This window comes from Urocampus carinirostris, chromosome 6 (assembly GCF_059441175.1).
Source record: "Urocampus carinirostris isolate Australia breed hairy pipefish chromosome 6, RoL_Ucar_1.0, whole genome shotgun sequence".
NCBI classification, from domain to species: Eukaryota; Metazoa; Chordata; class Actinopteri; order Syngnathiformes; family Syngnathidae; genus Urocampus; species Urocampus carinirostris.
In genome coordinates, this window is record NC_142354.1 from 11,809,342 (window position 1) to 11,831,188 (window position 21,847).

The 21,847-nt window shown below is 41.0% G+C and overlaps 1 protein-coding gene across 2 annotated transcripts in view; it reads right to left on the bottom strand.

The window, feature by feature from the left end:
* Positions 1–6,752: 6,752 nt before the first annotated feature.
* quob (quattro b) overlaps positions 6,753–21,847 on the bottom strand; it is a 46,557-nt gene continuing 31,462 nt past the window's right edge. The window contains exons 9-23 of one of the 2 annotated variants that reach the window (XM_088337887.1): positions 20,760–20,858; positions 20,550–20,698; positions 20,290–20,428; positions 20,110–20,220; positions 19,839–20,036; positions 18,191–19,020; positions 16,634–16,883; positions 15,622–15,711; positions 14,895–15,119; positions 13,038–13,208; positions 12,795–12,972; positions 11,296–11,412; positions 9,355–9,713; positions 9,214–9,256; positions 6,753–7,143 (exon numbers count right to left, since the gene is read on the bottom strand). In XM_088337887.1, the coding sequence (XP_088194013.1) occupies positions 9,227–9,256; positions 9,355–9,713; positions 11,296–11,412; positions 12,795–12,972; positions 13,038–13,208; positions 14,895–15,119; positions 15,622–15,711; positions 16,634–16,883; positions 18,191–19,020; positions 19,839–20,036; positions 20,110–20,220; positions 20,290–20,428; positions 20,550–20,698; positions 20,760–20,858 (2,946 nt within the window). In that variant the 3' untranslated portion in view covers positions 6,753–7,143; positions 9,214–9,226. Of the gene's footprint in view, positions 7,144–7,256; positions 7,679–9,213; positions 9,257–9,354; positions 9,714–11,295; positions 11,413–12,794; positions 12,973–13,037; positions 13,209–14,894; positions 15,120–15,621; positions 15,712–16,633; positions 16,884–18,190; positions 19,021–19,838; positions 20,037–20,109; positions 20,221–20,289; positions 20,429–20,549; positions 20,699–20,759; positions 20,859–21,847 lie in introns of those variants that run through there. The other variant, XM_088337888.1, reaches the window with a different exon arrangement.

The following is a 21,847-nucleotide window of genomic DNA, read 5'->3' on the forward strand; positions in this document are numbered from 1 at the left end:
AGATTGCACAGGGCCCGGCTTGTTTGCGTGATTCAACCGTGAAGCCTCTTGAGACGACAAATTACGGGCGTTTGTTTATGACGGTTTGTTACTAAAAGTAATAACATTTAGGTGTTGTCAATGAAGGCCTTCATGGCAAGTTTTGGAAGCCAGGTATGAATGTTACTCAGATACCCTTTTTGAAGTGTGAATGGAAAAACTTGTTTCGGTTGACAACATTTTCATTCACTGGCTAAAGAATCCTCAGAAAAGAAAAAAGATAAATAAATAAATAACTGTGTGTCTGTTACATTAGGCCTCTCAGATATTAAAAGACTTGAAGTGACCCACTAGGTTTCTTTGACTTGTTTTTGTTTGACGCCTTCTGTCTAAAAGCACTCTTGGACACATCATTCAAATCGAACCAGTTTAAGACCATTGGGTCACACGTTGGCAAATTGGTGAGGCTGAATCTCGAGTTATGGATTTTGTTAGGGTGGGGTGGTAGGTCCTGAACTCGGACCTGTCGAGAACCAGTGGTCCAAAAGAAGAAAATGATTATTTTGTGAATATAATATGTAGATTAATTTCTTGATGAATAAATTAAACTGATTTATTGTATTCAATTAGTTGTATTTTCTTTATTTCTTATGTTTATTGTTTCATTTATTTTTATTTTTTATTTTATTTTTATTTTCATTTACCTTTATGGGATTTAATTTTATATATGTTTTTATTTTATTTTTAATCGTATTTATTTCTATTTTCATATTTGTTTTTGTTTTTTGATTTGTATTTATTTTCAAACTTAGTTGTATTTTGTGTTGTATCATTTGTTTTGTATTTCTATATTTTATTTTTTTATTCATATTTATAGGATACAGGAAGAAATTGCAAAAGATATTGTTAGTACCACACGTATTAAAGGACTGAAATTTACAGATGCACGACAGGGTGGCTGCCCTGGGAAAATGGCCGGTTTTAGTGAACTGTCACTTGATGATCTCAAACAAGTGGTGAATGCGGCCAAACCGACAACTTGCCAGTTCGACCCGCTCCCAGGTTCACTTATTAAAAGTCTTTTTAGCGTCCTCGGGCCTTCAGTTCTAAATATTATAAATACATCACTCTCCTCAGGTGTAGTTCCAGCAGCTTTTAAGTCCGCCGTTATTAAACCCACACTGAAACGACCCAACCTTGATCCAGAAATATTAAGTAATTACAGACCTGTGTCAAACCTACCTTTCCTCTCTAAAGTACTCGAAAGAGTAGTGGCACAGCAGCTGAATGCTTTCATATCGGAGAATAACCTTTTTGAATCCATGCAATCAGGATTCAGGGCTAACCACTCTACTGAGACAGCTCTGATCAAGGTAACAAATGATCTCCTAATGTCAATGGATTCTGGCGCTTCATCACTTTTGCTGCTGCTGGATCTTAGTGCTGCTTTTGACACAGTGCGCCACAATATCCTACTAGAACGGTTGGAAAAATGGATTGGTCTCTCAGGAGCTGTCCTCTCGTGGTTCAAATCCTACCTCTCAGATAGGACACACTGTGTTAAATATGGTGAAAAGAGATCTGAGCCCTTTAATGTTACCTGCGGTGTTCCGCAGGGTTCAGTGCTCGGCCCCCTACTTTTCAACATTTACATGCTTCCGTTAGGTGATATTATTCGCAAGTACAATATCAGCTTCCATTGCTATGCAGACGACACTCAACTATATCTTCCGTTGGAGGAATCTTCCACACTAAACTGTGGAAATTTGGAGGCCTGTCTCACTGAGATAAAAGAGTGGATGTCACTCAACTTCTTGCGTCTTAACTCTGAAAAGACTGAAATGTTAGTCATTGGTCCTTCTAAATGCCGGGACTTATTCTCAAAAACTGCTGTGAACATTGACAAATGTCACATCACACAGAGTGACTCAGTTAAAAATTTAGGTGTCATATTTGACCCTGAACTATCCTTTGAGATGCATGTAAAACAAATTACTAGAACTGCCTTCTTCCATCTTCGCAACATTGCTAAAATCCGTTCAATACTGTCTCAGTCTGATGCGGAAACAATAATTCATGCATTTGTTACCTCCCGTCTCGATTACTGCAATGCACTACTCTCCGGTCTCCCGAAGCCCAGAATCAAGTCTCTTCAGCTAGTACAAAATGCCGCAGCGAGGCTCTTAACCAGGACAAAAAAGTACGATCACATAACACCGATTTTGGCTAACCTGCATTGGCTCCCAGTTAGCCAAAGATGTGACTTCAAAGTTCTCTTAGTATTGTACAAAATCATACATGGACTTGCTCCCTCTTATCTTTCAGATCTGATCTGCCACTATGTCCCGGGCCGAAGCCTACGATCTGAGAGTGCTGGTCTTCTGATGATCCCGAGAGCAAAGAAGTCTTCTGCTGGTTCGAGAGCGTTCTCCATCCGGGCACCGGTGCTGTGGAATGCTCTTCCCCCTGAGATTCGATCTGCAACCTCAGTGGAAATGTTTAAATCTAAACTTAAAACTCACTTCTACTCCATTGCATACGAATAACCTACTCCTCTTGTCGGTTGAAAATAGTTTGTGTAATATAGTGTAACAATCTGTGAAGCCCTTTGAGACTCTTCGTGATTTAGGGCTATTTCATTTATATTTTCAGGTACATATTTATTTTCATTTATTTATTTTTATATAATTTTATTTTCATATATTTTTTATATTTTTATTTGTATTTTTATTATATTCATATTTTCATTTTCATTTATGTTTTATATTTTTATTTGTATTCGTATGTTCACTTTTATTTGTATTTTTTTTTTATAAGTATTTTTTCTTTTATTCATGTTTTCATTTTAAGTTTCATTTATTTTTGTCTCATCTCATTAGCTGTACCGCTTATCCTCATTAGGGTCGCGGGGATTTATTTTTGTAATTTTTATTTTTATTTGTATGTTCACTTTTATTTTTATTCATTTTTATTGGACTCAATCCAAGCTACATTTCAGCCATTTTTACTTTATACTTAGCTATCTTTGAAGCTTTTTTCCTTCCTAGCAAGCTACCTTTCCACCTTTTTACCTTTTTAGCTACCTTTCTAGTTACCTATACATCTTTGACTTCATCCATCCATCCATTTTCTGCGCAGCTTAACTTCACTAGGAGTTTTGATTTGACTTGGAGAATTTTTGAATCTAAAATGTCAGGACCAGAACGGAGACAGGACCCACTTGCGTTACATTTCTCTCAGTTTTATTAGAAGAAAGGAAAGGGTTGCCCCTACGATCCGGTGATCGCTGGGCGCCAGAAGCAGGTCGCTCTGAACGCGGAAATGGGACTTCCGTGGCGAGCGATGGCGGTGTCGGTAACGGAAAAACGGGTCAGTAGCTGGGACAGGAGAGCAAAAACTTGGGTTGGGGTTGGAAGCGAGTCGTGAGCAAAGAATGGAGAGTAGACGTGGTCAGGATCAGGATCAGTATGCCCACGGGAGGAGCCGGCACGCCAGCTTGTGACAAGACGTGGGCAGAGAGAGAGAAGAACTCCAGAAGATCCGAGAAGATCAAGGGAGAACGAGAGAGAGGCCGGACAAAGATTAATTCGACTAATTCAGCTAATTTGATGGAATTCACTTAGTTAAATAATTTAAGAAATTAAATCTGCTCCTGTGTGGAAATGCCGGTCTCTTGTCCGTCTTTTCACAAAAAGAAATGAGCATGCATTGTTAGGTGAATGAAGTTTATGTTTGGTTAATGGTGTCAGATAACTAATTCTAACAATTTAGTAAACAGTACATTTTTAATATTTATTCCTAACAATTTCAATACTGTCTGTCCCGTTGTTTAATATCGGTTACCAGTTTCGTTCCCATCTAGTTTTTCCTGTATACTTTCGATATCCTGTTTTGATATCACACCTGTCTGTCCCGACCTGTCCGGTATCGACCCCATCCGTCCAATATCTGCTCGGCCATTTGGTATCGATCTCGTCGGCCTCTGGCTTCCTATCATTCCACGCCAGACTGCTGCCTAACGTGCATGACTCTCCATTTCCCGTAAAATAAAAGGCTTGTGTGAGAAACGTCACGCATTTGGGTCCTGATCCTATTCCTGACATAAATGAACATCAAGGAGTCTGTTAAAAACAGTGTAATTTATAAACCTTAGCATGAAACAATTGAAATTGTGTTGCACATTACGGAACCGAAAAGAAAATTACAATATCATGCAATCATATTAGCAATGAGGCAATACCGAGTTGTGCCTCAAGGCGCTCTAGTAACACACGAGTGTTAGCTCCGTGTACGGATGACATCACATAGTAAGAGTCAAAACCGAAAACCAGGCTTTCGTCCAAACCCGCCGACTGGAAAAGAGCCTGACTTGGCCACTAAATTGTATTTCTCAACTACACAACGTTTGCTTCCACATCTATGAAATATTTATGAAATGGCCGTGAGCAGACATTAATAAAACGCAATTAAATTATTATTACAGTGTAAAAACAAATAAGCAAACTGGTTCATGTCAATATGATTTATTGAGTGGTGGTTACAATAAATGTGAGTTTAATGGGATTCGGTTCTTATAAACCCTTTAAAAACAGTTAATTTTCTTGACGTTCCTTAGGGTATTGTCTTTTTGTTGTACAATATTTTTTGCCCTGTTTTTCTGAGCCAAAATCTAAATCCTGATTTGCGTGTGTTCGTATGTGGCTTATAGGCTCTGAAACGGCTGAACCAATATTTGTGAACATTTAAATGGGTGTACTTTGGGGTTCTGCAAGTGCTTTTAGCTAAGTTTTGCGTTATGGCACTTAATACCAACAAAATTGATAAATGTGGTGTTATGCCACACCCCAGCTAAAATAGGGGGCCCTGTACCTCGTCCTCATTTCTGGGCCAGGCTTCCCCTCCAATCAGGACGGGTGGGGAGAGAACAATCAACCCAGCTGTGGCAGCCTCAAGACTGCAACCGTTGAAAGTTGCTGGAGATGAACGACCGCTGCTTGAATATTGATCATTTGTGGTGAGTCAGAACCAGCCCACAATTGACCCGTCGAAGTTGCCTGAATGTCCTTTTTTGCCTCTCCTCTTGATCCTAGACTCCCTCCAGCCCCACACTCGCCTCACGTTCACCACTCCCTTAGTCGGATCCCGGAAGACTTCCTTCGGACTTTGGTTTTTCCATCCACGCATACACTTGGTATCCATCCATCCATTATCTGCACCGCTTATTCTCAGTAGGGTTGCGGGGGTGCTGGAGCCCGTCCCAGCCGTCTTCGGGCAGTGGGCAGGGGACACCCTGAACTGGTTGCCAGCCAATCGCAGGGCACAATACATTTGAAGTATTATTTTTCAAATGTTTTACTTTCCAATTGTATTACTTTTCTTTTGCATTCTAAGTATTGCTTTTATTTAATTAAATATTTTATATTTCATTTTTATTGTATGTAATGTAAGCAGAATAGTACTTATTACAATTATTTTATTGTATTCATACTATCATGGTATATTTTGTATACTGTTACAATAACTGCGGAATCATTGACACACACTGCTCACTCGATATAGAGTTTCTAGCAGTATCGTGTAGACCCTTCTATCTACAGAGAGAGCTAACTGTGGTCATTGTGATTGCTGTTTACGTTCCACCGGATGCTAACGTTCCACCGGATGCTAACGAGCTAAATCTCCTGCCCGCTGCTATCAATAAATAGCAGCTTGCACACCCCGATGGAGCTTATATCGTCGCCGGCGACTTTAATCGGGCATGTTTAAGGACTGTACTTCCCAAATCCATTCAACACGTGGACAGAGCAATTAGGGAAAAAACACTGGACCGTGTGTACAGTAAGATCAAACATCTAGTTGGATCCGCCCATCTCTGTCTGTCCCTTACCCCCTCGTACACCCCCCTCCGGGGGAAACAAAGCCTAAGCAACAAAGACAGTTAAAACATCTTCTTTGTACCTTTATCTCTTTGTTTTCCTTATCCTCACTGTAAAATGTGGACCTGGAGTGCCACGTCCAATTTGTATATCCCATGTTGTAACAATGACAATAAAGGTATATTCTATTCTATTATATTTTACCAAGAAAAAAATACAGTAACATATATTTTTAAAATGATTAATATATATTTGAATATTAAAAAAATATATACTTTTTAATAATAAAAAAAGAAACGTAAATGATTGACAGATATATTATGAATTATCAATGGAAAAACAAAAATGTGTTTTTTTTGTGCATCAGGTGCATTACCTTTGTCATGATTTCCGATTTGCTTCACGTGTGCCCACTCCTTTGGCGCCAACTGCCTCGGACTCTGATTGGTTCTCTGTCCCCATTTAAACCCACTCCTATGTGTCCCCTGCTGTCAGTCCGTCTGCGAACCCCAGTTAACACTAGGAAAGCCTTTTTTCGACCCTAACTCCCACCTGTTTCTTGCTCCTGTCTGTCCCCCGGCTTCGAACCATTTTTGATCCTGACCACGTCTACACTCCCGTCCCGGCTTTCGACCTCTTTTCGTCCCCGACCACGTCTACTCTCCTTATTTGGCTTACGACTCTCCTCCGACCCCGACCACGTTTTTGTCTCCTGCCCCGGCTACTGACCCGTTTTTGCGTTCCCCACAACACCGTCGCTCACCACGGAAGATCCACACCGGATCGTGGGCGCAGCCCTTCCTCTTTCCTTTAATAAAACAAACGCAACGCAAGTGGGTCCTGTCTGCGTTCTGGCCATGAAAATCTTTATAACAGTTCAAAGAAAAAAAGAACTGATTTTGCTTTGTCACTTTTATTTATTATTAGAAAAATCAGGTGCAAATATAAACAGAGTAAGAACAAAATCCCCGTGTCACATAAAAAGGCAGAACAGCTCTTGATATCACTAACATTAGTGAGTCTACATTAAGATGAATACATATGTACAGAAAGTTTCAGGTTACAAAAAAATGCATTTGGAGATGTATATAAAAGTACCTTTAACCTGTTATTGAAAGACACTGCATTTTTTTGGACCTCCATCACATCATGTTTGCAATCATTGAAAAAAAAGATCAATACTGATTAAAAGTTTTAAATAAAGTAGTACGAGAGATTAGAAAACAGTTCAATATTTTCCTGAATTAGATTGGCGGGTCTCCTGTTGAATGATTCTTCTTCCTTTAATCTGAAAACAATAAGAAAATAGTGGATTAAAAAGACAACACCAAAATGGATCATGATGCTTTAGATCAGTGTTTCTCAATTTGTGTGTTGTGGCTGAGGTGGGTAGTAAAGTTTGGGGATTTTTTTTACTTTTACTTGAGTAAATAAGTGAAGGAAAACCGTACTCCTACCTCTGTCACGACCGGAACAAGCAGTGGACCCAAATGCGTAACGGTTCACACAATGCTTTATTAGGGATATGGGAAGTCAGGGAGAGAGGAAAAGACAGCGATCTGGTGTTCGCTGGACAGGTGGAGCAGGAAGCCCTTGCGGCCAAAACAGTTGGCGAGGCGGGCAGGCGGGGCCGGAGAACAGAAGCGTGGTCGGGGATCGGAACAAGTAAAGTAGCCGGGACGGGAGAACGGAGTGTGGTCAGGGACCAGGAGCAATTCGGGTAGCCGGGACGGGAGAACGGAGCTTGGTCGGAGATCGGAACAAATCGGGTAGCCGGGGCGGGAGAACGGAGTGTGGTCGGGGACCAGGAGCAAGTCGGGTAGCTGGGACAGAGGAACAGAGCGTGGTTGGGGATCGGAAAAACAAGTTGGGTAGCCAGGACAGGAGAACAGAGCGTCGTCGGAAATTGGAACAAGTCGGGTAGCCGGGACGGGAGAACAAAGCATGATCGTGGATCGGAACAAGTTGGGTAGCTGGGACGGGTGAACTGAGTGTGGTCGGAGATCGGAACAAGTCAGGTAGCCGGGATGGAAGAACAGAGTGTGGTCGGGGATCAGAAAAACAAGTCGGGTAGCCGGGACAGGAGAATGGAGCGTGGTCGGAAATCGGAAAAAGACAGGTAGCCGGGACAGGAGAACGAAGCGTGATCGTGGATCTGAAAAGGTCGGGAAGCCGGGACAGGAGAACGAAGCGTGATCGTGGATCGATACAGGAAACAGGGGACGGAATCAGGCAGGATACAGGAACAGGTCGGCATCAAAAAGGGAGCCAGGAAACGGACTGACAAAAAGTGACCGAGAATGAATTGCTTAAATAGGGAGAGGGATAATTAGGAAACGAGTGGCAGCTGGGGCTGAAAGAGTGAGCGCAGGTGAGGGCAATTAGCGGGCAAGTGACAGAAGTGTGACAACCCAGTTACATTAGGCAACATTGAAGTTGTTACATTGTTACTTAATAAATCCTCTCCACATATGTAGGCATCTGTCTGTCTGTACTTCAGCGGCGGTAAAATTTGTTTATGGAAGAAACATATGGAAAATGTGGCTTAGCAATACCGACAATGAAAACACAGAAGAGGAGGAGCACCCCTGGCCTCACATCAAAAACATGTTCTCCTTAAAAAGCTAACCCCGCAAACTCTTATTTTCCTATTTAAAGTATTTTTATTTTTCATTTTAGCTGAAAAACGGTAAAAAAGTAGCTTTATTTTTTCAGCTCTTTTTGGATGTTCTATTCACCAAAAGGTGAACTATACTCGTGAAGCCCTGATCCATTATCCTCAATCACAAATTAGTGTGATCGGGGACCAGGAAAAAGCAAGTTTGACAGGCCTGGCTTCTATTTTTTTATGCCCTAATTTCCGTCGAAAATGAACTGCACTTGTGCAGCCGCAATCCATTATCCCTTATCCTATAATGCAGCGAGCGGGGATCGGTAGAAGGCACTTTTCTTTTGTTGTTTTGAAATGCATTGTCGGAGCCGCGATCCATTATGCCCGGCTGACTATTGCCCAGAGAAGGGGAAGAGTGAGCGGATTTGTGGTTTTTTTTCCTGTTCTTTCTGTCTAAAGTGAGAAGCACCAGACCAGCCGCGATCAATTATCTCCATTTGACTATTGCCATGAGCGGGGGCCAGCAGGGCGCAGATTTAAAATGGTGTCAAAGAGAGAAAGAGAGAACAAAAGAGAGAGAGAGAGAGAAAAAAAAAAAAAATAATATCCGGACAGATTTGAAACTACTGCTGATTTTTCTCTTGGGCTTCTCTGCGTGCTGTCTCGCGGGACGTCTTAAAAGGCATGGCGGGCCTAATCTGGCCCGCGGGCCGTCTGACACCTGTGCTTTAGCTTGATGACACTTACGTGATCCGATTGTTCAAACTTCAGTGGACTTTTTGTTCAGGTTCTGCAACAAAGCATTTTTTTTTTATTATTTAAAAAAAACAAAACAATCAGGATCTCATTAAAATCTTTAGTGCTGAGCCCGAAGGAAAAGAACGCCACCTGGATTTGCTGACGAGTTGGACTCGGAACCGCCAACAAGGACGTTTCCTCAGAATCCCTTTCCAATGCACTTCGATAACTGAAGCCGCTGATGCTTTCTCCCGAAGACTCCGAACTGTCCACTACAGAAAGACCGAGGTCCGTATCGTCCTCCTCTAGAGTCCCCGCCGATGCTCCGTATCCTTGGAAGACCCCGATCGACACTTTCCGTTTCGGCCCCATCAAATACGATGTCGGAGTCGAGGAGATGGGCCCCGAAGAGGACGAGGAGGACGATGAAGTACTCCTTGAAACAGCAGATTTGGGCCGGGCCCCGGGGAGACCGTTGTGAGGTCCGACAAAGGGAAGCATCATGTATTCTAAGGAGAGCCGCAAAAAACGAAAGCAAATTTTAAAAGAACTATTCAGGAGCGAATAGATAAACTAAGAAAAAAACCCAATCTGGGTCAAGAGTTGACCAAACTTCCTGGGTTGTTTTGAACAAACCACGCCCCGATATTGGGTTGAATTTGGTACACACAATCTCTCAAAAAGTATTTGTTTTTATTCTTTACTCGAGTAAACGGGTAAATTACTTTTAAAATAACATTATTTTCCGTTTTTTAAAATCAATTTAATAACAATTTAAAGCTTAAAATGTGATAGTTTCACTAAAATAAAGAAAAAATTTAAAAAAAATAATAAAATAAAATAAATCTATTTATTTTGTTTTTAAAATAAATTCCATTTAGAAAAAAGTAACCTAAATAATTATTTTTTTGAGTGACACTTTATACTGAAGATAATTAATTTTCCTAAATTTTAATATGATTTCCCTTATTTTACAATTTATTGAATTTCTTTTTAATTAAATATGAAACATATTTAAAGTAAGAAACATTATCTGCTAACTGCTATTTCAGTTTTTATTTAAGTATTATTTTCCTGATTTTAAAAAAGAAATAGATACAAAATATATTTTTTATAAACAGAAATATAAACTAAAATGTTCGTGTATCCTGCTTGATTCCGTCCCGTTTCCTGTTCCGATCCCCAATCACGCTTTGTCCTCCCGCCTCAGCTACCCGACTTGTTTCGATCCCCAACCGCGCTTCGTTCGCAAGGGTTTCCCGCCTCCCCTGCCCGGCGAGCACCAGATCGCTGGCTTTTACTCTCGCCCTGACTTCCCATATCCCTAATAAAGCATTGTGTGAAATGTTACGCGTTTGGGTCCACTGCTGGTTCCAGTCGTGACAGATACGTTACGGCGTTGGCATCCATGAGTACTTCCGCTAACAATGCATTGCGTGTGATGGCACGCGTTCTTTTCCATACATGCAGGATACTTGTGGCGTTTAAACAGGAGAAACATAGAAGTCACAGGAGATCTCATACCCCCAACCTCCGGTCTCCTTCCGCCTCTCTGCATGAGAGACAGGACACTGTCTGATAGGGTGCGCACTAAAATTTGAAGAATTGAGACTTAAGTGTGCCTTATGGGCGTGAAAATGCAGTAATTTGGTTTAGTACTCCTATAGACCAATCCATCCATCCATTATCTGCACCACTTATCCTCAGTAGGCTCGCGGGGGTGCTGGAGCCCATCCCAGCTATCTTCGGGCAGTGGGCGGGGGACACCCTGAACCGGTCGCCAGCCAGTTGCAGGGCACACAGAGACAGACAATTCACTCGCTCATTCGGAACTAGGGACAATTTGGACCGGCCAATGAACCTGACATACATATTTTTGGAATATGGGAGGAAACTGGAGAGCCTGGAGGAACATGCAAACTCCACACAGGAGGTTCGATCTCATGACCACAGAACTGTGCCGCACACATGCTAACCACTGCGCCGCCGTGCTGCCTACTCCTATAGACTATTATCCACTTTAACCTCATTCCCTTGTGAAAGTAAGCTTCAATATCATGAAACACGAAAGCCACAAAATCATGGGTTTACCTCTTCCCATCAGTCCACAATCAACAGCTCTGTCACTGATAGCTGCATCACTAGGTTGGATGTCCATGAAGGGTTTGTTTCCAATTCCCATGAAAACTCTCTCTTGCATTCGGACCTCTGATGGACACATGCGAAGAATTAACAAGACAAAATTCATTTAGTGATTCACAATGTGGAATTGGAACGAAGGATGCACGATAAGTATTGGCCGATGACTGCCAAATAACAAGTCACCTAAAAGATTACCCATTATTACTCATTTTGTCATGATTACTGATTCCGGGCACCCGCTGGTGCCCCGTTGGCGTTAACAGCCACGGGACCTAATTGGCTTTTGGACTCTTTTTAAACTGCAGTTTTCCGAAAAGAACCCATCAGACAGTCTGCTAACCTATGCTCTCAGCTAGGCAAGCTTTTGTACTCTCCGACACTATCCTGCCCTGTTTCCTGCCTGATACCTATTGCCGACCTTTTTCTGGACCCGTTTCTGCTTTTGCCCCTCCGTCCGGCCATCAACCTGTTTTGCCCCGTTTCCCGCCTGATACCTATTGCCGACCCCTTTTCTGGACCCGTTTTCGTCTTTGCTCCTCCACCCGATCATCGACCTGTTTTTCTCGCTGCCAACGACTACCCTCGCTCGACACGGAAGTGCCACTTCCGCGTTTCTGCCATCTGCTACCCGTGACCGATCATCATCTTGCTCTATGCTCTCTTTCTTAATAAAAACTGAGTAAAACCGAATCTATTGCTAAAAGGAGGTCATTGGTTACTTTAGCCAGGGCTGTCTCAGTAGAGTGATTTGTCCTAAATGCTGACTGGACAGTTTCAATGAGGTTATTTTCTGACAAGAAGTCATTTAGCTGCTGTGCAATGACCTTTTCAAGTAATTTTGCAAAAAATGGCAGATTTGACACTGGCCTGTAATTACCTAGGCTTTCTGGGTCAAGGTTAGGTCGCTTAAGCGTGGGTTTAATGACGGCAGACTTGAAGGCTACAATACTAAAATGGTGAAAGTAAGAAAAGGCTTACTTCTAGTAAAGTCCAAACGCAAACCCAAACCCCAATAAAGTTCTTTTGATAGTGACATATTAATAATAATTAAAACTGGTGGTCCTAAGATCCCAAACAGATCCTTCACCAGTGAAGCTGGAAACGAATCAAGCAGGCAAGTAGTTTGTTTGGCCCTACTGACCATCTGTGTTAGACTATCAAGGGACAATAGATTGACCACGTCTACTCTCCTCTCCTGGCTTACGACTCGTTTCGGACCCTGACCACGATTTTGCTCTCCTGTCCTGACTACTGACCCGTTTTTTCCGTTCCCTACACCACCATCGCTCCCACGGAAGTCCCACTTCCGCGTTCCGATTGACCTGTTTCCCGCGCCCAGCGATCACCGGATCTTGGGTGCAACCCTTTCCTTTCTTCCAATAAAACTGAGGGAAACGTAACGCAAGTGGGTCCTGTCTACAATCCAGTCCTGACAGTGAGTTTCGTACCTCGGTTATACAGTGCTTGATCCCAGAGGATCCGTTCCAGGTCCTTGGTCCAGGCCTCTTTGACTTCCCGGGTAAATGCTTGCAGTGTGTAGGTGTCTTGGGTTTTGCGCTTCCTGAACCAGATCTCGAAACAAAGGCCCGAGTTTCCACTGTTCTGGGTCATACCGACGTCAGACGTCTGAAAATAAGCACCATGCTCAGTATTTTCACTCATTCAAATACCAGAAATGTGTGCGTGTTTACCTTAAAAGACTGCTTATAGACGTACGTATCATTCCCTACATCCGTCTTCTTGGTCTTGCTAAAGAGGATGAGCTCTTGGAAGAGAAAAATGTGACGGGAACACTTTTTTTTCCGGAACGTTACGCAGAACTCGTCCTGGCGAATGAGCTGTCCTTGCTCTTTGAGATTTACCTGCACACCAAACCACAATCAGCGTGGAATTCTCCCTTGTTTTAGGATTTGAAGGCAATGATTCATAAAACATATTATAACACGGAGGAGCCGGGAATCGAATTTGCGAAAAGAAGTTTGCTATACTAAAAAAGCACAGAAATTGCTAGACTAGCTAAGTTGCATGGCAATAACCAATTGCCAATCGGGACCGTTCTTTATTTAATTTTTAATCCGATTTTGCCTTTCCCCCTGCATCCACCCGCTACTCCACTCTACCAGCTGAAATCATGTCACACTATATAAAATTTCATTTTCCCCGACAGGTTCATTGCTATTGGTGTGTGAGTGTGTGTGTGAATGGGTAAGTGTGAAGCACATTGTAAAGCGCTTTGGGAGCTCTTCATTGACTTGAAAAGCGCTATATAAATGCAGACCATTTACCAAAACAGATGGAATTCTTAATATGGGGAGAATACTTTTGATTGAAATACAAGATTCGCCTTTAATTTGGCGAAACAGATGGAAACCATTTTCATCTAAATGAACGATGATTGATCATGCTGACTTTGAAATGCTTCACTTCTGCTTCACCTTATTTTCCCCTCAGTCAGTAAATGTTCCACCGTTGTTAGCCACCATAAGTATTTCTAAATTAACATTTGCTTCATCTAAATCGTTTTTCTTTTTTCCAAATTCCATTCATAGTTTACAAAACACATAAAAAGTACAACCTAATTACTTCAAATGAGTTGGGAATCATTTCCAAATTCCGTTTATAATTAATGAGTCATTTTATCAATGTGTCAAAGTGAATGAGTTCTCAAAAAAGCTAAAAAATTTAAAACTTAATTTCTGTAAATGTATGATTATTTACATCATGAACATATGTATAATTATGTTTGTGGATTAAAACATTTAATGTTATTTAAATAATTAATAAATGTTTGTTACCGAATTTATGTACCAGTATGTTAAAAAGAGAAGAAGAAAAAACACCAATTAATGATATACGTATTTCCGGTTTGACTAATTACTTCATTTTTAGAATATGGCTGACTCTTCGACTGTGTGCCGATGTCATTCAGCCGTCCAATTTAAATGATCAGGTCCGTTTTATTTCTTATATTATACAGACATACTCGAGAGTATGTAAATGTTTAACAATGTACAACTTTGCATTCTTTTGGAATTTGGAGTTTTACTGCGTGAGTGAAAGGAGGCATCGAAAGCGACATCTAGTGGACATAATTTGCTACAGCAGCGTACGAAAATGAGTACAGTAAATACATTGTTTTAGCAATAAAGGTCAATAAAAATATGATACAGTATAATGTAATGTTAAAAATATATAATTCATTATTGAATAATAATACAAAAAAATATATTTGTGAAAACAAGTTAATGTTTTAGACGCGCGTATCTCACAATATGAAATGTTTGTTTCATCTAGAAGTCTGTTCTCTTCATTCTATTTGTTATAAAGTACATGAAATCTATTTTATTAGAAGCATTCTGACTAATTAACATGTCTTATTTTTCTATCAGGCTGATAAATTGACAACATATTTGTCTGTTATCAGTTCATTAACTACCGTCTTTAAATTTGATAATGATCATCCCTTTAAATTATGATCAATTATGAACTCTAATCCTGTTTCTAACACACAAACAGATACTGAAGGTGCAAGAGTTTGGCGTCCTCACGTCGCATTGGCGAATGGCATCCATGGCCAGCAGATTGTTGCCGTGTCTGAGTTGAAAGTGCACCACCTCCAACGCAACTTTGAGTTCAGCCAGTTCTCGGACTTGCCCCGGCGAGCACTCCCTCATCATGTCTTGCAGGAGGAGGCTGTATTTACTAATCCTCTGCACTGGTTTCAGTAAGTAGGACCACAGATCCATTTTGTCCCTGAGATCCAGCTGTTTTTGCTGATAAATACGAACACAAGAGAGAGACGTCAAAGAGGTCGCACAATATAAGACAGTCATATGAAAAACACCTCAAGGCTCGATAGAGTGGTCTTGCACATTGAGTTTTTGGGCTTACTCAGTAATACCTTGGAATGCACGATACTTTTCATACCTGATAGATAACTGTGCCGTGAATGGCCCTATAGACCAAAAATTACCTTATAATAATCACTTATCGCCACTCTATAATCAGCTGACACTACTTGTTAGAGAGATCTGTAGGAATAAACATTTATCATGCATACGTAGTTATAACATTTGATAAATTGCTGATCAATCTATCAGTATTTGAATGATGTTGTACTTGCATGCTAACAATGAGCATATAAGCAGAAACAGATTCATTCTTATCCTTATGAAAACATTCTTTGAAATAATAAACCATCGCTATCTCCCTCCCCTGATGATAAAAAACGTGTTGGTAAAGGAAATATTGAATTCTTTGGAAAATGCTATTCACCTTGAAGAAAGCTTTTCCATGATTGATGAGAAGACTATCAGACTGTGGTTTGTTTTTGCTGTAAAGGGCATACAAAGCAAAGTTTTCTCTCTGAAAGGAGGACAAGGAAAGAAATACATTTAGATAAAAGTGTAATCTTTGTCACGCTGACAAAGGACTTGGTGTAGTTTAGGACATTCTACATTTTTATGAGAGCAGTGAATGATATCTTAGTAGCAGTTCCATTCAGGTAATTATTGAAATACAGTAGTCCCCTTGATGCCACCCATTTTAAGTGCACACAATTATTGTTTTAATCCCGTAAAGGACTTTGGGACTTGTAGTACTAAGACGAATTATATATGCAAACTCCAGCTTATTGGCAAAAAAGTAGCCTTGTGTGTATGGGTTTATTTCCATTTCATTTTCTGCTCCTAAGGTAAAATGCCACAGTTGTATCCATCCTCACATAGTATAAGTTATACACACCTGCTCATCATTACACTCACATGACTCTAAACAGCAGAGGGGTATTTAAGGACTGTGCCGTCAGCACACGCTGTCCGTTGTTGCTTGCCATTTTGATGTTCCTGCATACATATGCTATCCGATCCCTTAATTCCTTTCGTTGATCCAGTCAAAACTTCCTAAGTTTTTCCAGACTGTGTTTTATTATTTTTGTTTTCTCCCTTCCTCCTATATGCGGAGTACTTTTTGTCAGAGACCTTTTCCCCCAATAAACTCATTCAGCTTGTGTGTTTGCGCTTTGGTCCGCCTCTCCAAAAGACAACACAAGAGTTTTTAAAACGATTCATAGAGATTGCTGGAATCAGCGCTCAGGAGACAGAAGGCAGTTCTCTGGTTGGTTTGAGTGTAAAGTCAATTGGAAAGTGAGGTTGCAATTCAGCAAAGTACATATTTATCCAGGATGCAGTAGGAATGTGAAAGTTGAAATGCGAACTAGCGAGGGAATACTATACAGAGCATAAGTGATCTCATTTACTGCCATTGACGACTAACCCGTGTCACTTACGTGTCGTAGGAAGCAGCGTCCAACCCGGAAGGGTTCTTTCACGCAGTTTTCCAGTTCATTCAGGAAGTGATGTCGGTGGAAGTCGTGCAATTTTTCCAGGTTTCCAAAGATGCTCCCTTTCTGGCCACGAAGGTCCTGGGGGACATCACTCCTCTCCAGTTCGGGGAAGTAGTGCTCCCGAACGTAGCCTAGAGCACTCACATATTCCTTTTCTGTGGAAAGGAGCTCTTCCATGATCTTCTTTAGTTTCCTGAAAATGAATAGTAATCAATCGATATCTTTAATATTAACCATATCTTTAATGTTTCAAAACTATTGAAAATAGTAATATTTGCAAACGACAATAACATTTTCTATTCAAATGATAACTATATTGATTTGGTAACCTGTATTAATCGTCAACTAATTAACCTAAAAGTATGGATGGATATAAATAAATTATCTTTAAATTTAAATAAAACCAAAGTAATATTCTTTGGTAATCGCTAGGCAAATCAAGATTTTGTTTCAAGATACAAAAGTTCACTACAGCCCCTTTTTATCCTCCAAAAACGTGCAATTAGAACAATACACATGGTAGGATATCGAGATCATACTCATATTTTATTCCTGCAGTCCAAATGATTAAAATTAGATCATTTAGTAAAATTTTTCACTGCACAACTGCTATTTAGGTTCAACAAAAACATAGTGCCAGAAAACATCCATAAATGATTCATTCGGAAAGAAGGAATTTATAACTTAAGGGTCTGTAGTGAATTCATGATCCCAAAGGTGAGAACCACCAGGAGAAGTATGTGTGTGTCTGTGTGTGGAGTCAAGCTCTGGAACGGTTTGCAAGACAAGATCAAACGATGTGCAACTATTCACTTGTTCAAATTTAAATACAAAAAAACATTCCTGGCGGAATACAGAGATGAAGAAAATCGGGTATGAGTGATACGAGAGATTCAGAATAGTGCGTCTAGAACTATGATTAACTTTGTGTTATTGTTGCTGTTGTTATACAATGACTGTTATTAGTAATAGTATCACAATTGTTGTTATATCATTGGTGTATATAAGAGGGAAGATGAAGGGGTAGGTAATATAAGCATTTGCTTCTGACTACCCCTTTTCGAACATTTTATGTAATATTATTTTGTCGTTGAGTTATTGTTTTTGTTCTGTTTTTATTTTAATGTTCGAATAAAGTTTTCATTCATTCATTCATTGCGTTTTGTGGTCTACTGAAGAAACAATCAATGACTCGAGTTTCTTCAACACTTGTTTTTTGAGCCATTTTCACCTAAGCCGTATGTTCGTGCATATTTTTTTGATATTTCAGGTACTTTGGAATGCACAGGAACATATACCTGTACATAGAAATCCCATTATTTGTTCAGGGAAAAATATTTATGACTCGAACGATTCGATGGTCGAACACTGGTTCTCAACAGATTACGGGCAAATACCGAGGTATCACTGTCCTTGATTTAAAAAAGTTTTTGCTTTTTGGTTTTCGGTCACAAATTTTTATTTTGATGCATCCCTACTTATAATTCTAGAGAGACTTACAAGATATTGGTTCCGTTGGTTTCTGTTGAGATGAGTAGTGTTTCCTTTGGATCGTCAGAGCTTTGGGTTTTAGAATCTATGGTTGGACTTTTGTTTCCTCCAGTGTGAGAGCGAAAGGACATTTGGATAGGCTCTGAATTTAGTTCTAATGGTCGCTTCATCCTCTGACAGTGCTTTACATGATACATGGTTAAGAATGAGCCCTCGCTGAGGGATCGACTCAAGGTACTGTGCCTTGGAAGGTCAAAATCCCCTCGAAGCGAGAAGCTTTTCCTTAGGTCAATCTCACTTTGATGGCCCCAAAGTCTGTGTTTTGTGTCTATGTGAAAGTAGACATTCTCTGGGGTGGTTCCCTCGGTTTTTCTGGGTGGAAACTTGATCGCTTGATATTCAGTTTTTTCATCTGATTTTAAGGATACAGCTGTGACCCGTTCACTTTCAGGGATAGGAACTTTTTGTTGCCGGGTCAGGGGCCACTCCGACTCCCCCGTTTCAGTCTGCTTCTCCGCTCCCGCAGCATCCCCGGGATTGCTTACGGCTGCGGTCTGTTGGTTCTGTTTCTTATCTCTGCATGCCTTCTTCTTCTGCCTCTTCTCAAGGCGCTGCCGGACTTCTTGGCACTGCACCCGGGCCAAATTCCAGGCGCTCATCGCCTCGGAGGAGCCCGATCTTAAAGAACAGGCCTTCGATCTCCATGCCTGAAAACGGCGGGTTGAAAATTCTTCACATAATCTCTCTTCGTATGTCTGCAGTGTGCTTAGTGCAAGCTGAGGTGAGTTGCACTCTAACTTCTCCAAAAAACGATTGCATTCTTCAGCCAAAGCAGATGCCTGCACAGAGAGAGAGAGAGATCTTTAGGTTAACTAGGTCAAACTGGGACTGTATTGTAGTTAGGTGTAGAAAAAATATAATCGAGGCTCCAGATCATCAATCCATTCATTATCTGCACCACTTCTCCTTAGTAGGGTTGCGGGTGCGCTGGAGCCTATCTCAGCTATCTCCGTCAGAGGGCAGGGGACACACTGAACTGGTTGCCAGCCAGTCTCAGGGCACACAGAGACAGACAACCATTCATACGCCCACTCACACCTAGGGACAATTCATGATAACCAATTAACCTGCCATGCATGTTTTTGGAATGTGGGAGGAAATCGGATTGCCCGCAGGCAAGGGTTTCAACCCATGACCCAAGAACTGTGCCACAGACTTTTAACAACTCAGGCACCCTGCCGCCAGGTTCATGGTTTTTTTTTTTTTAATTTGCCAATTTTCGCTCATTTTCCTAACACGTTGAACTAAAAGAAACCAACAAAATAAACCAAATACGCACATTCTCATTATTTGTATCTACTGAAACCGGGCAAAGAGTGGATAGGGCTTTGGTGTCGTCACCGTTGACCTCATATTCGTAGAAATGACGGAATTATTCTGAAAGTGTAATGCGTATCCCGTGTGTATGAGCATGATTGCCGTTTGTCATACGGAGCCCGCCCCTGTAACAGCTATATTCAATTCTAAGACCAAATCATAAAGGAAATGACTGAACAGACGATCTAACAATCTTACTATTTATCACAATCTCTATGGATCATAAAATCGCCCAGCTCTAATCGTAGTGAAAACCCAGAACCAAGATAGCAAATCAAACCTGATCGCAGAAGCGGTGAACTTTGACCAGTGTGTCCACTTCATGATGTGTCTGCTCCACTTGTGCCATAAATTCATCGACATTACACTTGAAAGTTTTGAGGAGAGTCCTAAAAACATCTGTCACTGGACTGGATACATTCGTACCAACAATTTCTTCCGCTTCAGCCACTAGAACCATTGCATGCTTTTGTCTTTCCTGTAAAAAACCGCAGGGAAAGTTTCATTTTGGTTGCCTTTCAATGTGAGCGCCCTTGTAAGGATTTCTCTACCTTTGCCTCAAGGAGGAATCTTTCACACTGCTGCAAGCTATCTTCACTGTAGACGTTTTTGTCAAAGTCCTTCAGTCTACGTTCACCTTCTTCACTGAACCACACGGCAGACTGTGGAGCGCAGCGTAGAACGATTATAGAGCAACACCACGGAATCTTTCCCAGAAAGACAACACCTACCTCTTTGATTTTCCCGTCCACGTCCCTGAGCACATACAGCTGCTCTAATTGCTGAAGTGAATCGTTTGATTTCATTACCAGTGTGTGGAGCTTCTCCTCTACTTGATTGTATAAATGTGTCACCGATTCCAGAGCATCTCTGAAAGAAAACAAGAGGACTATGATTTTAAGAGGTCTACTTTTGTGCAAAGTTTTTATATGTCAGTGTCCATGTGAACAAGTAAACCTTCTCTGCACTGAGAAAGTGAAGGATATGTTACCTGTAATCTTCAGACTGTGCAAACCGGAACTCTTCCCTCCTCATTCTGGCCAGTACCGCCCCACCTTCTCTCTGCAACGTTACCAATCGAGCATCCCCCAACACCTCCTTCATTAAGTGCCTTTGCTCCTCAATGCATTTGCGTACTTCCTGCAATGAAAATTATGCATTGGGGGGGGAAAAAAGTACAACTTTCATGATTATTTCTTACCTGGGCTGTGTCTAAGACATTGCCTTTATTGACTTTAGTAATAGCCTTCTGTAGCAGACTGTCGGCCTCTTGCAGGTCACTTATGAAAGAAACAAGTTTCTGAAATGGAAAATAATAGGCTTTAATTGAGTGGAGTAAACATTGCACTGTTCAAAACGCCAGCGCTGCAGGAGCCTGATAATGATCCTGATCTTAGCAATCAGGTGTTTTGGAGGCAGGAAACATAAAACCAGTTATAAAAAAGTTTCAGGATTTGAGTGGAACCAATTCACGGGAAAAGCAGGAAATGAGGATGTGTGCTCAAAAAAGGATGGTGTTTAACTAGAAGCTTGGTACAAAGTAAAGAAGGTGGTCCCAAAATCGAAAAAGCAAAAAAAGAAACATACATGACAATGTCGCCCCCATCAAAAGACCGTGCAGGGAGCCGCAACGCCTTTGTATAAGAACAGCACCACCTCCGAGCCCCTTATTACTAAATTTGCACCGCCTCTAGGACTCTATATTAGATTTGCGCTGCCTATAAGCCTCTGTACTGGATCTGCGCCACCTCCAGGCACCTGTACCCGATATGTTCTGCGTCCCGAGCCCTGTATACCTGATTTGCACCACCCCAAGGCTCCTGTACCGAACCCGTATGCCCTCCCGGCCCCTGTACCAGCTCCGTGCCGCCACCAGGATGCTATATCAAGACTTTTTAATGCCTTTTGAAATGAAATCTAAGACCAAGTCGACAAAAAAACACCACATGAATTACAGGCAATTTTAAACACTATTTTATTATTTTTTTAAATCACATTTCAGTCTAGTTGAAAACTTACCATCCAAAAAACATTGCACTCTCAAGTTTTAGACATGGACTACACTGAATAAAAAGGATGTTTACAGTACATCATGGATCCTCAGTCAAAACTGTCCGATAACTACTAATTCCAAAGAACTGTTTTGCTACATTTATGAAGCTGTTTAATTAGATGCATGAAAAATGACTTTTTTTTACTAAATTCTTTAGTTCAAACAAATATAAATCTTATATATTCAAAAGTAAGACTTTCAAAAATTGGGTTAAGACATTTTAGTGCCAATTGAGG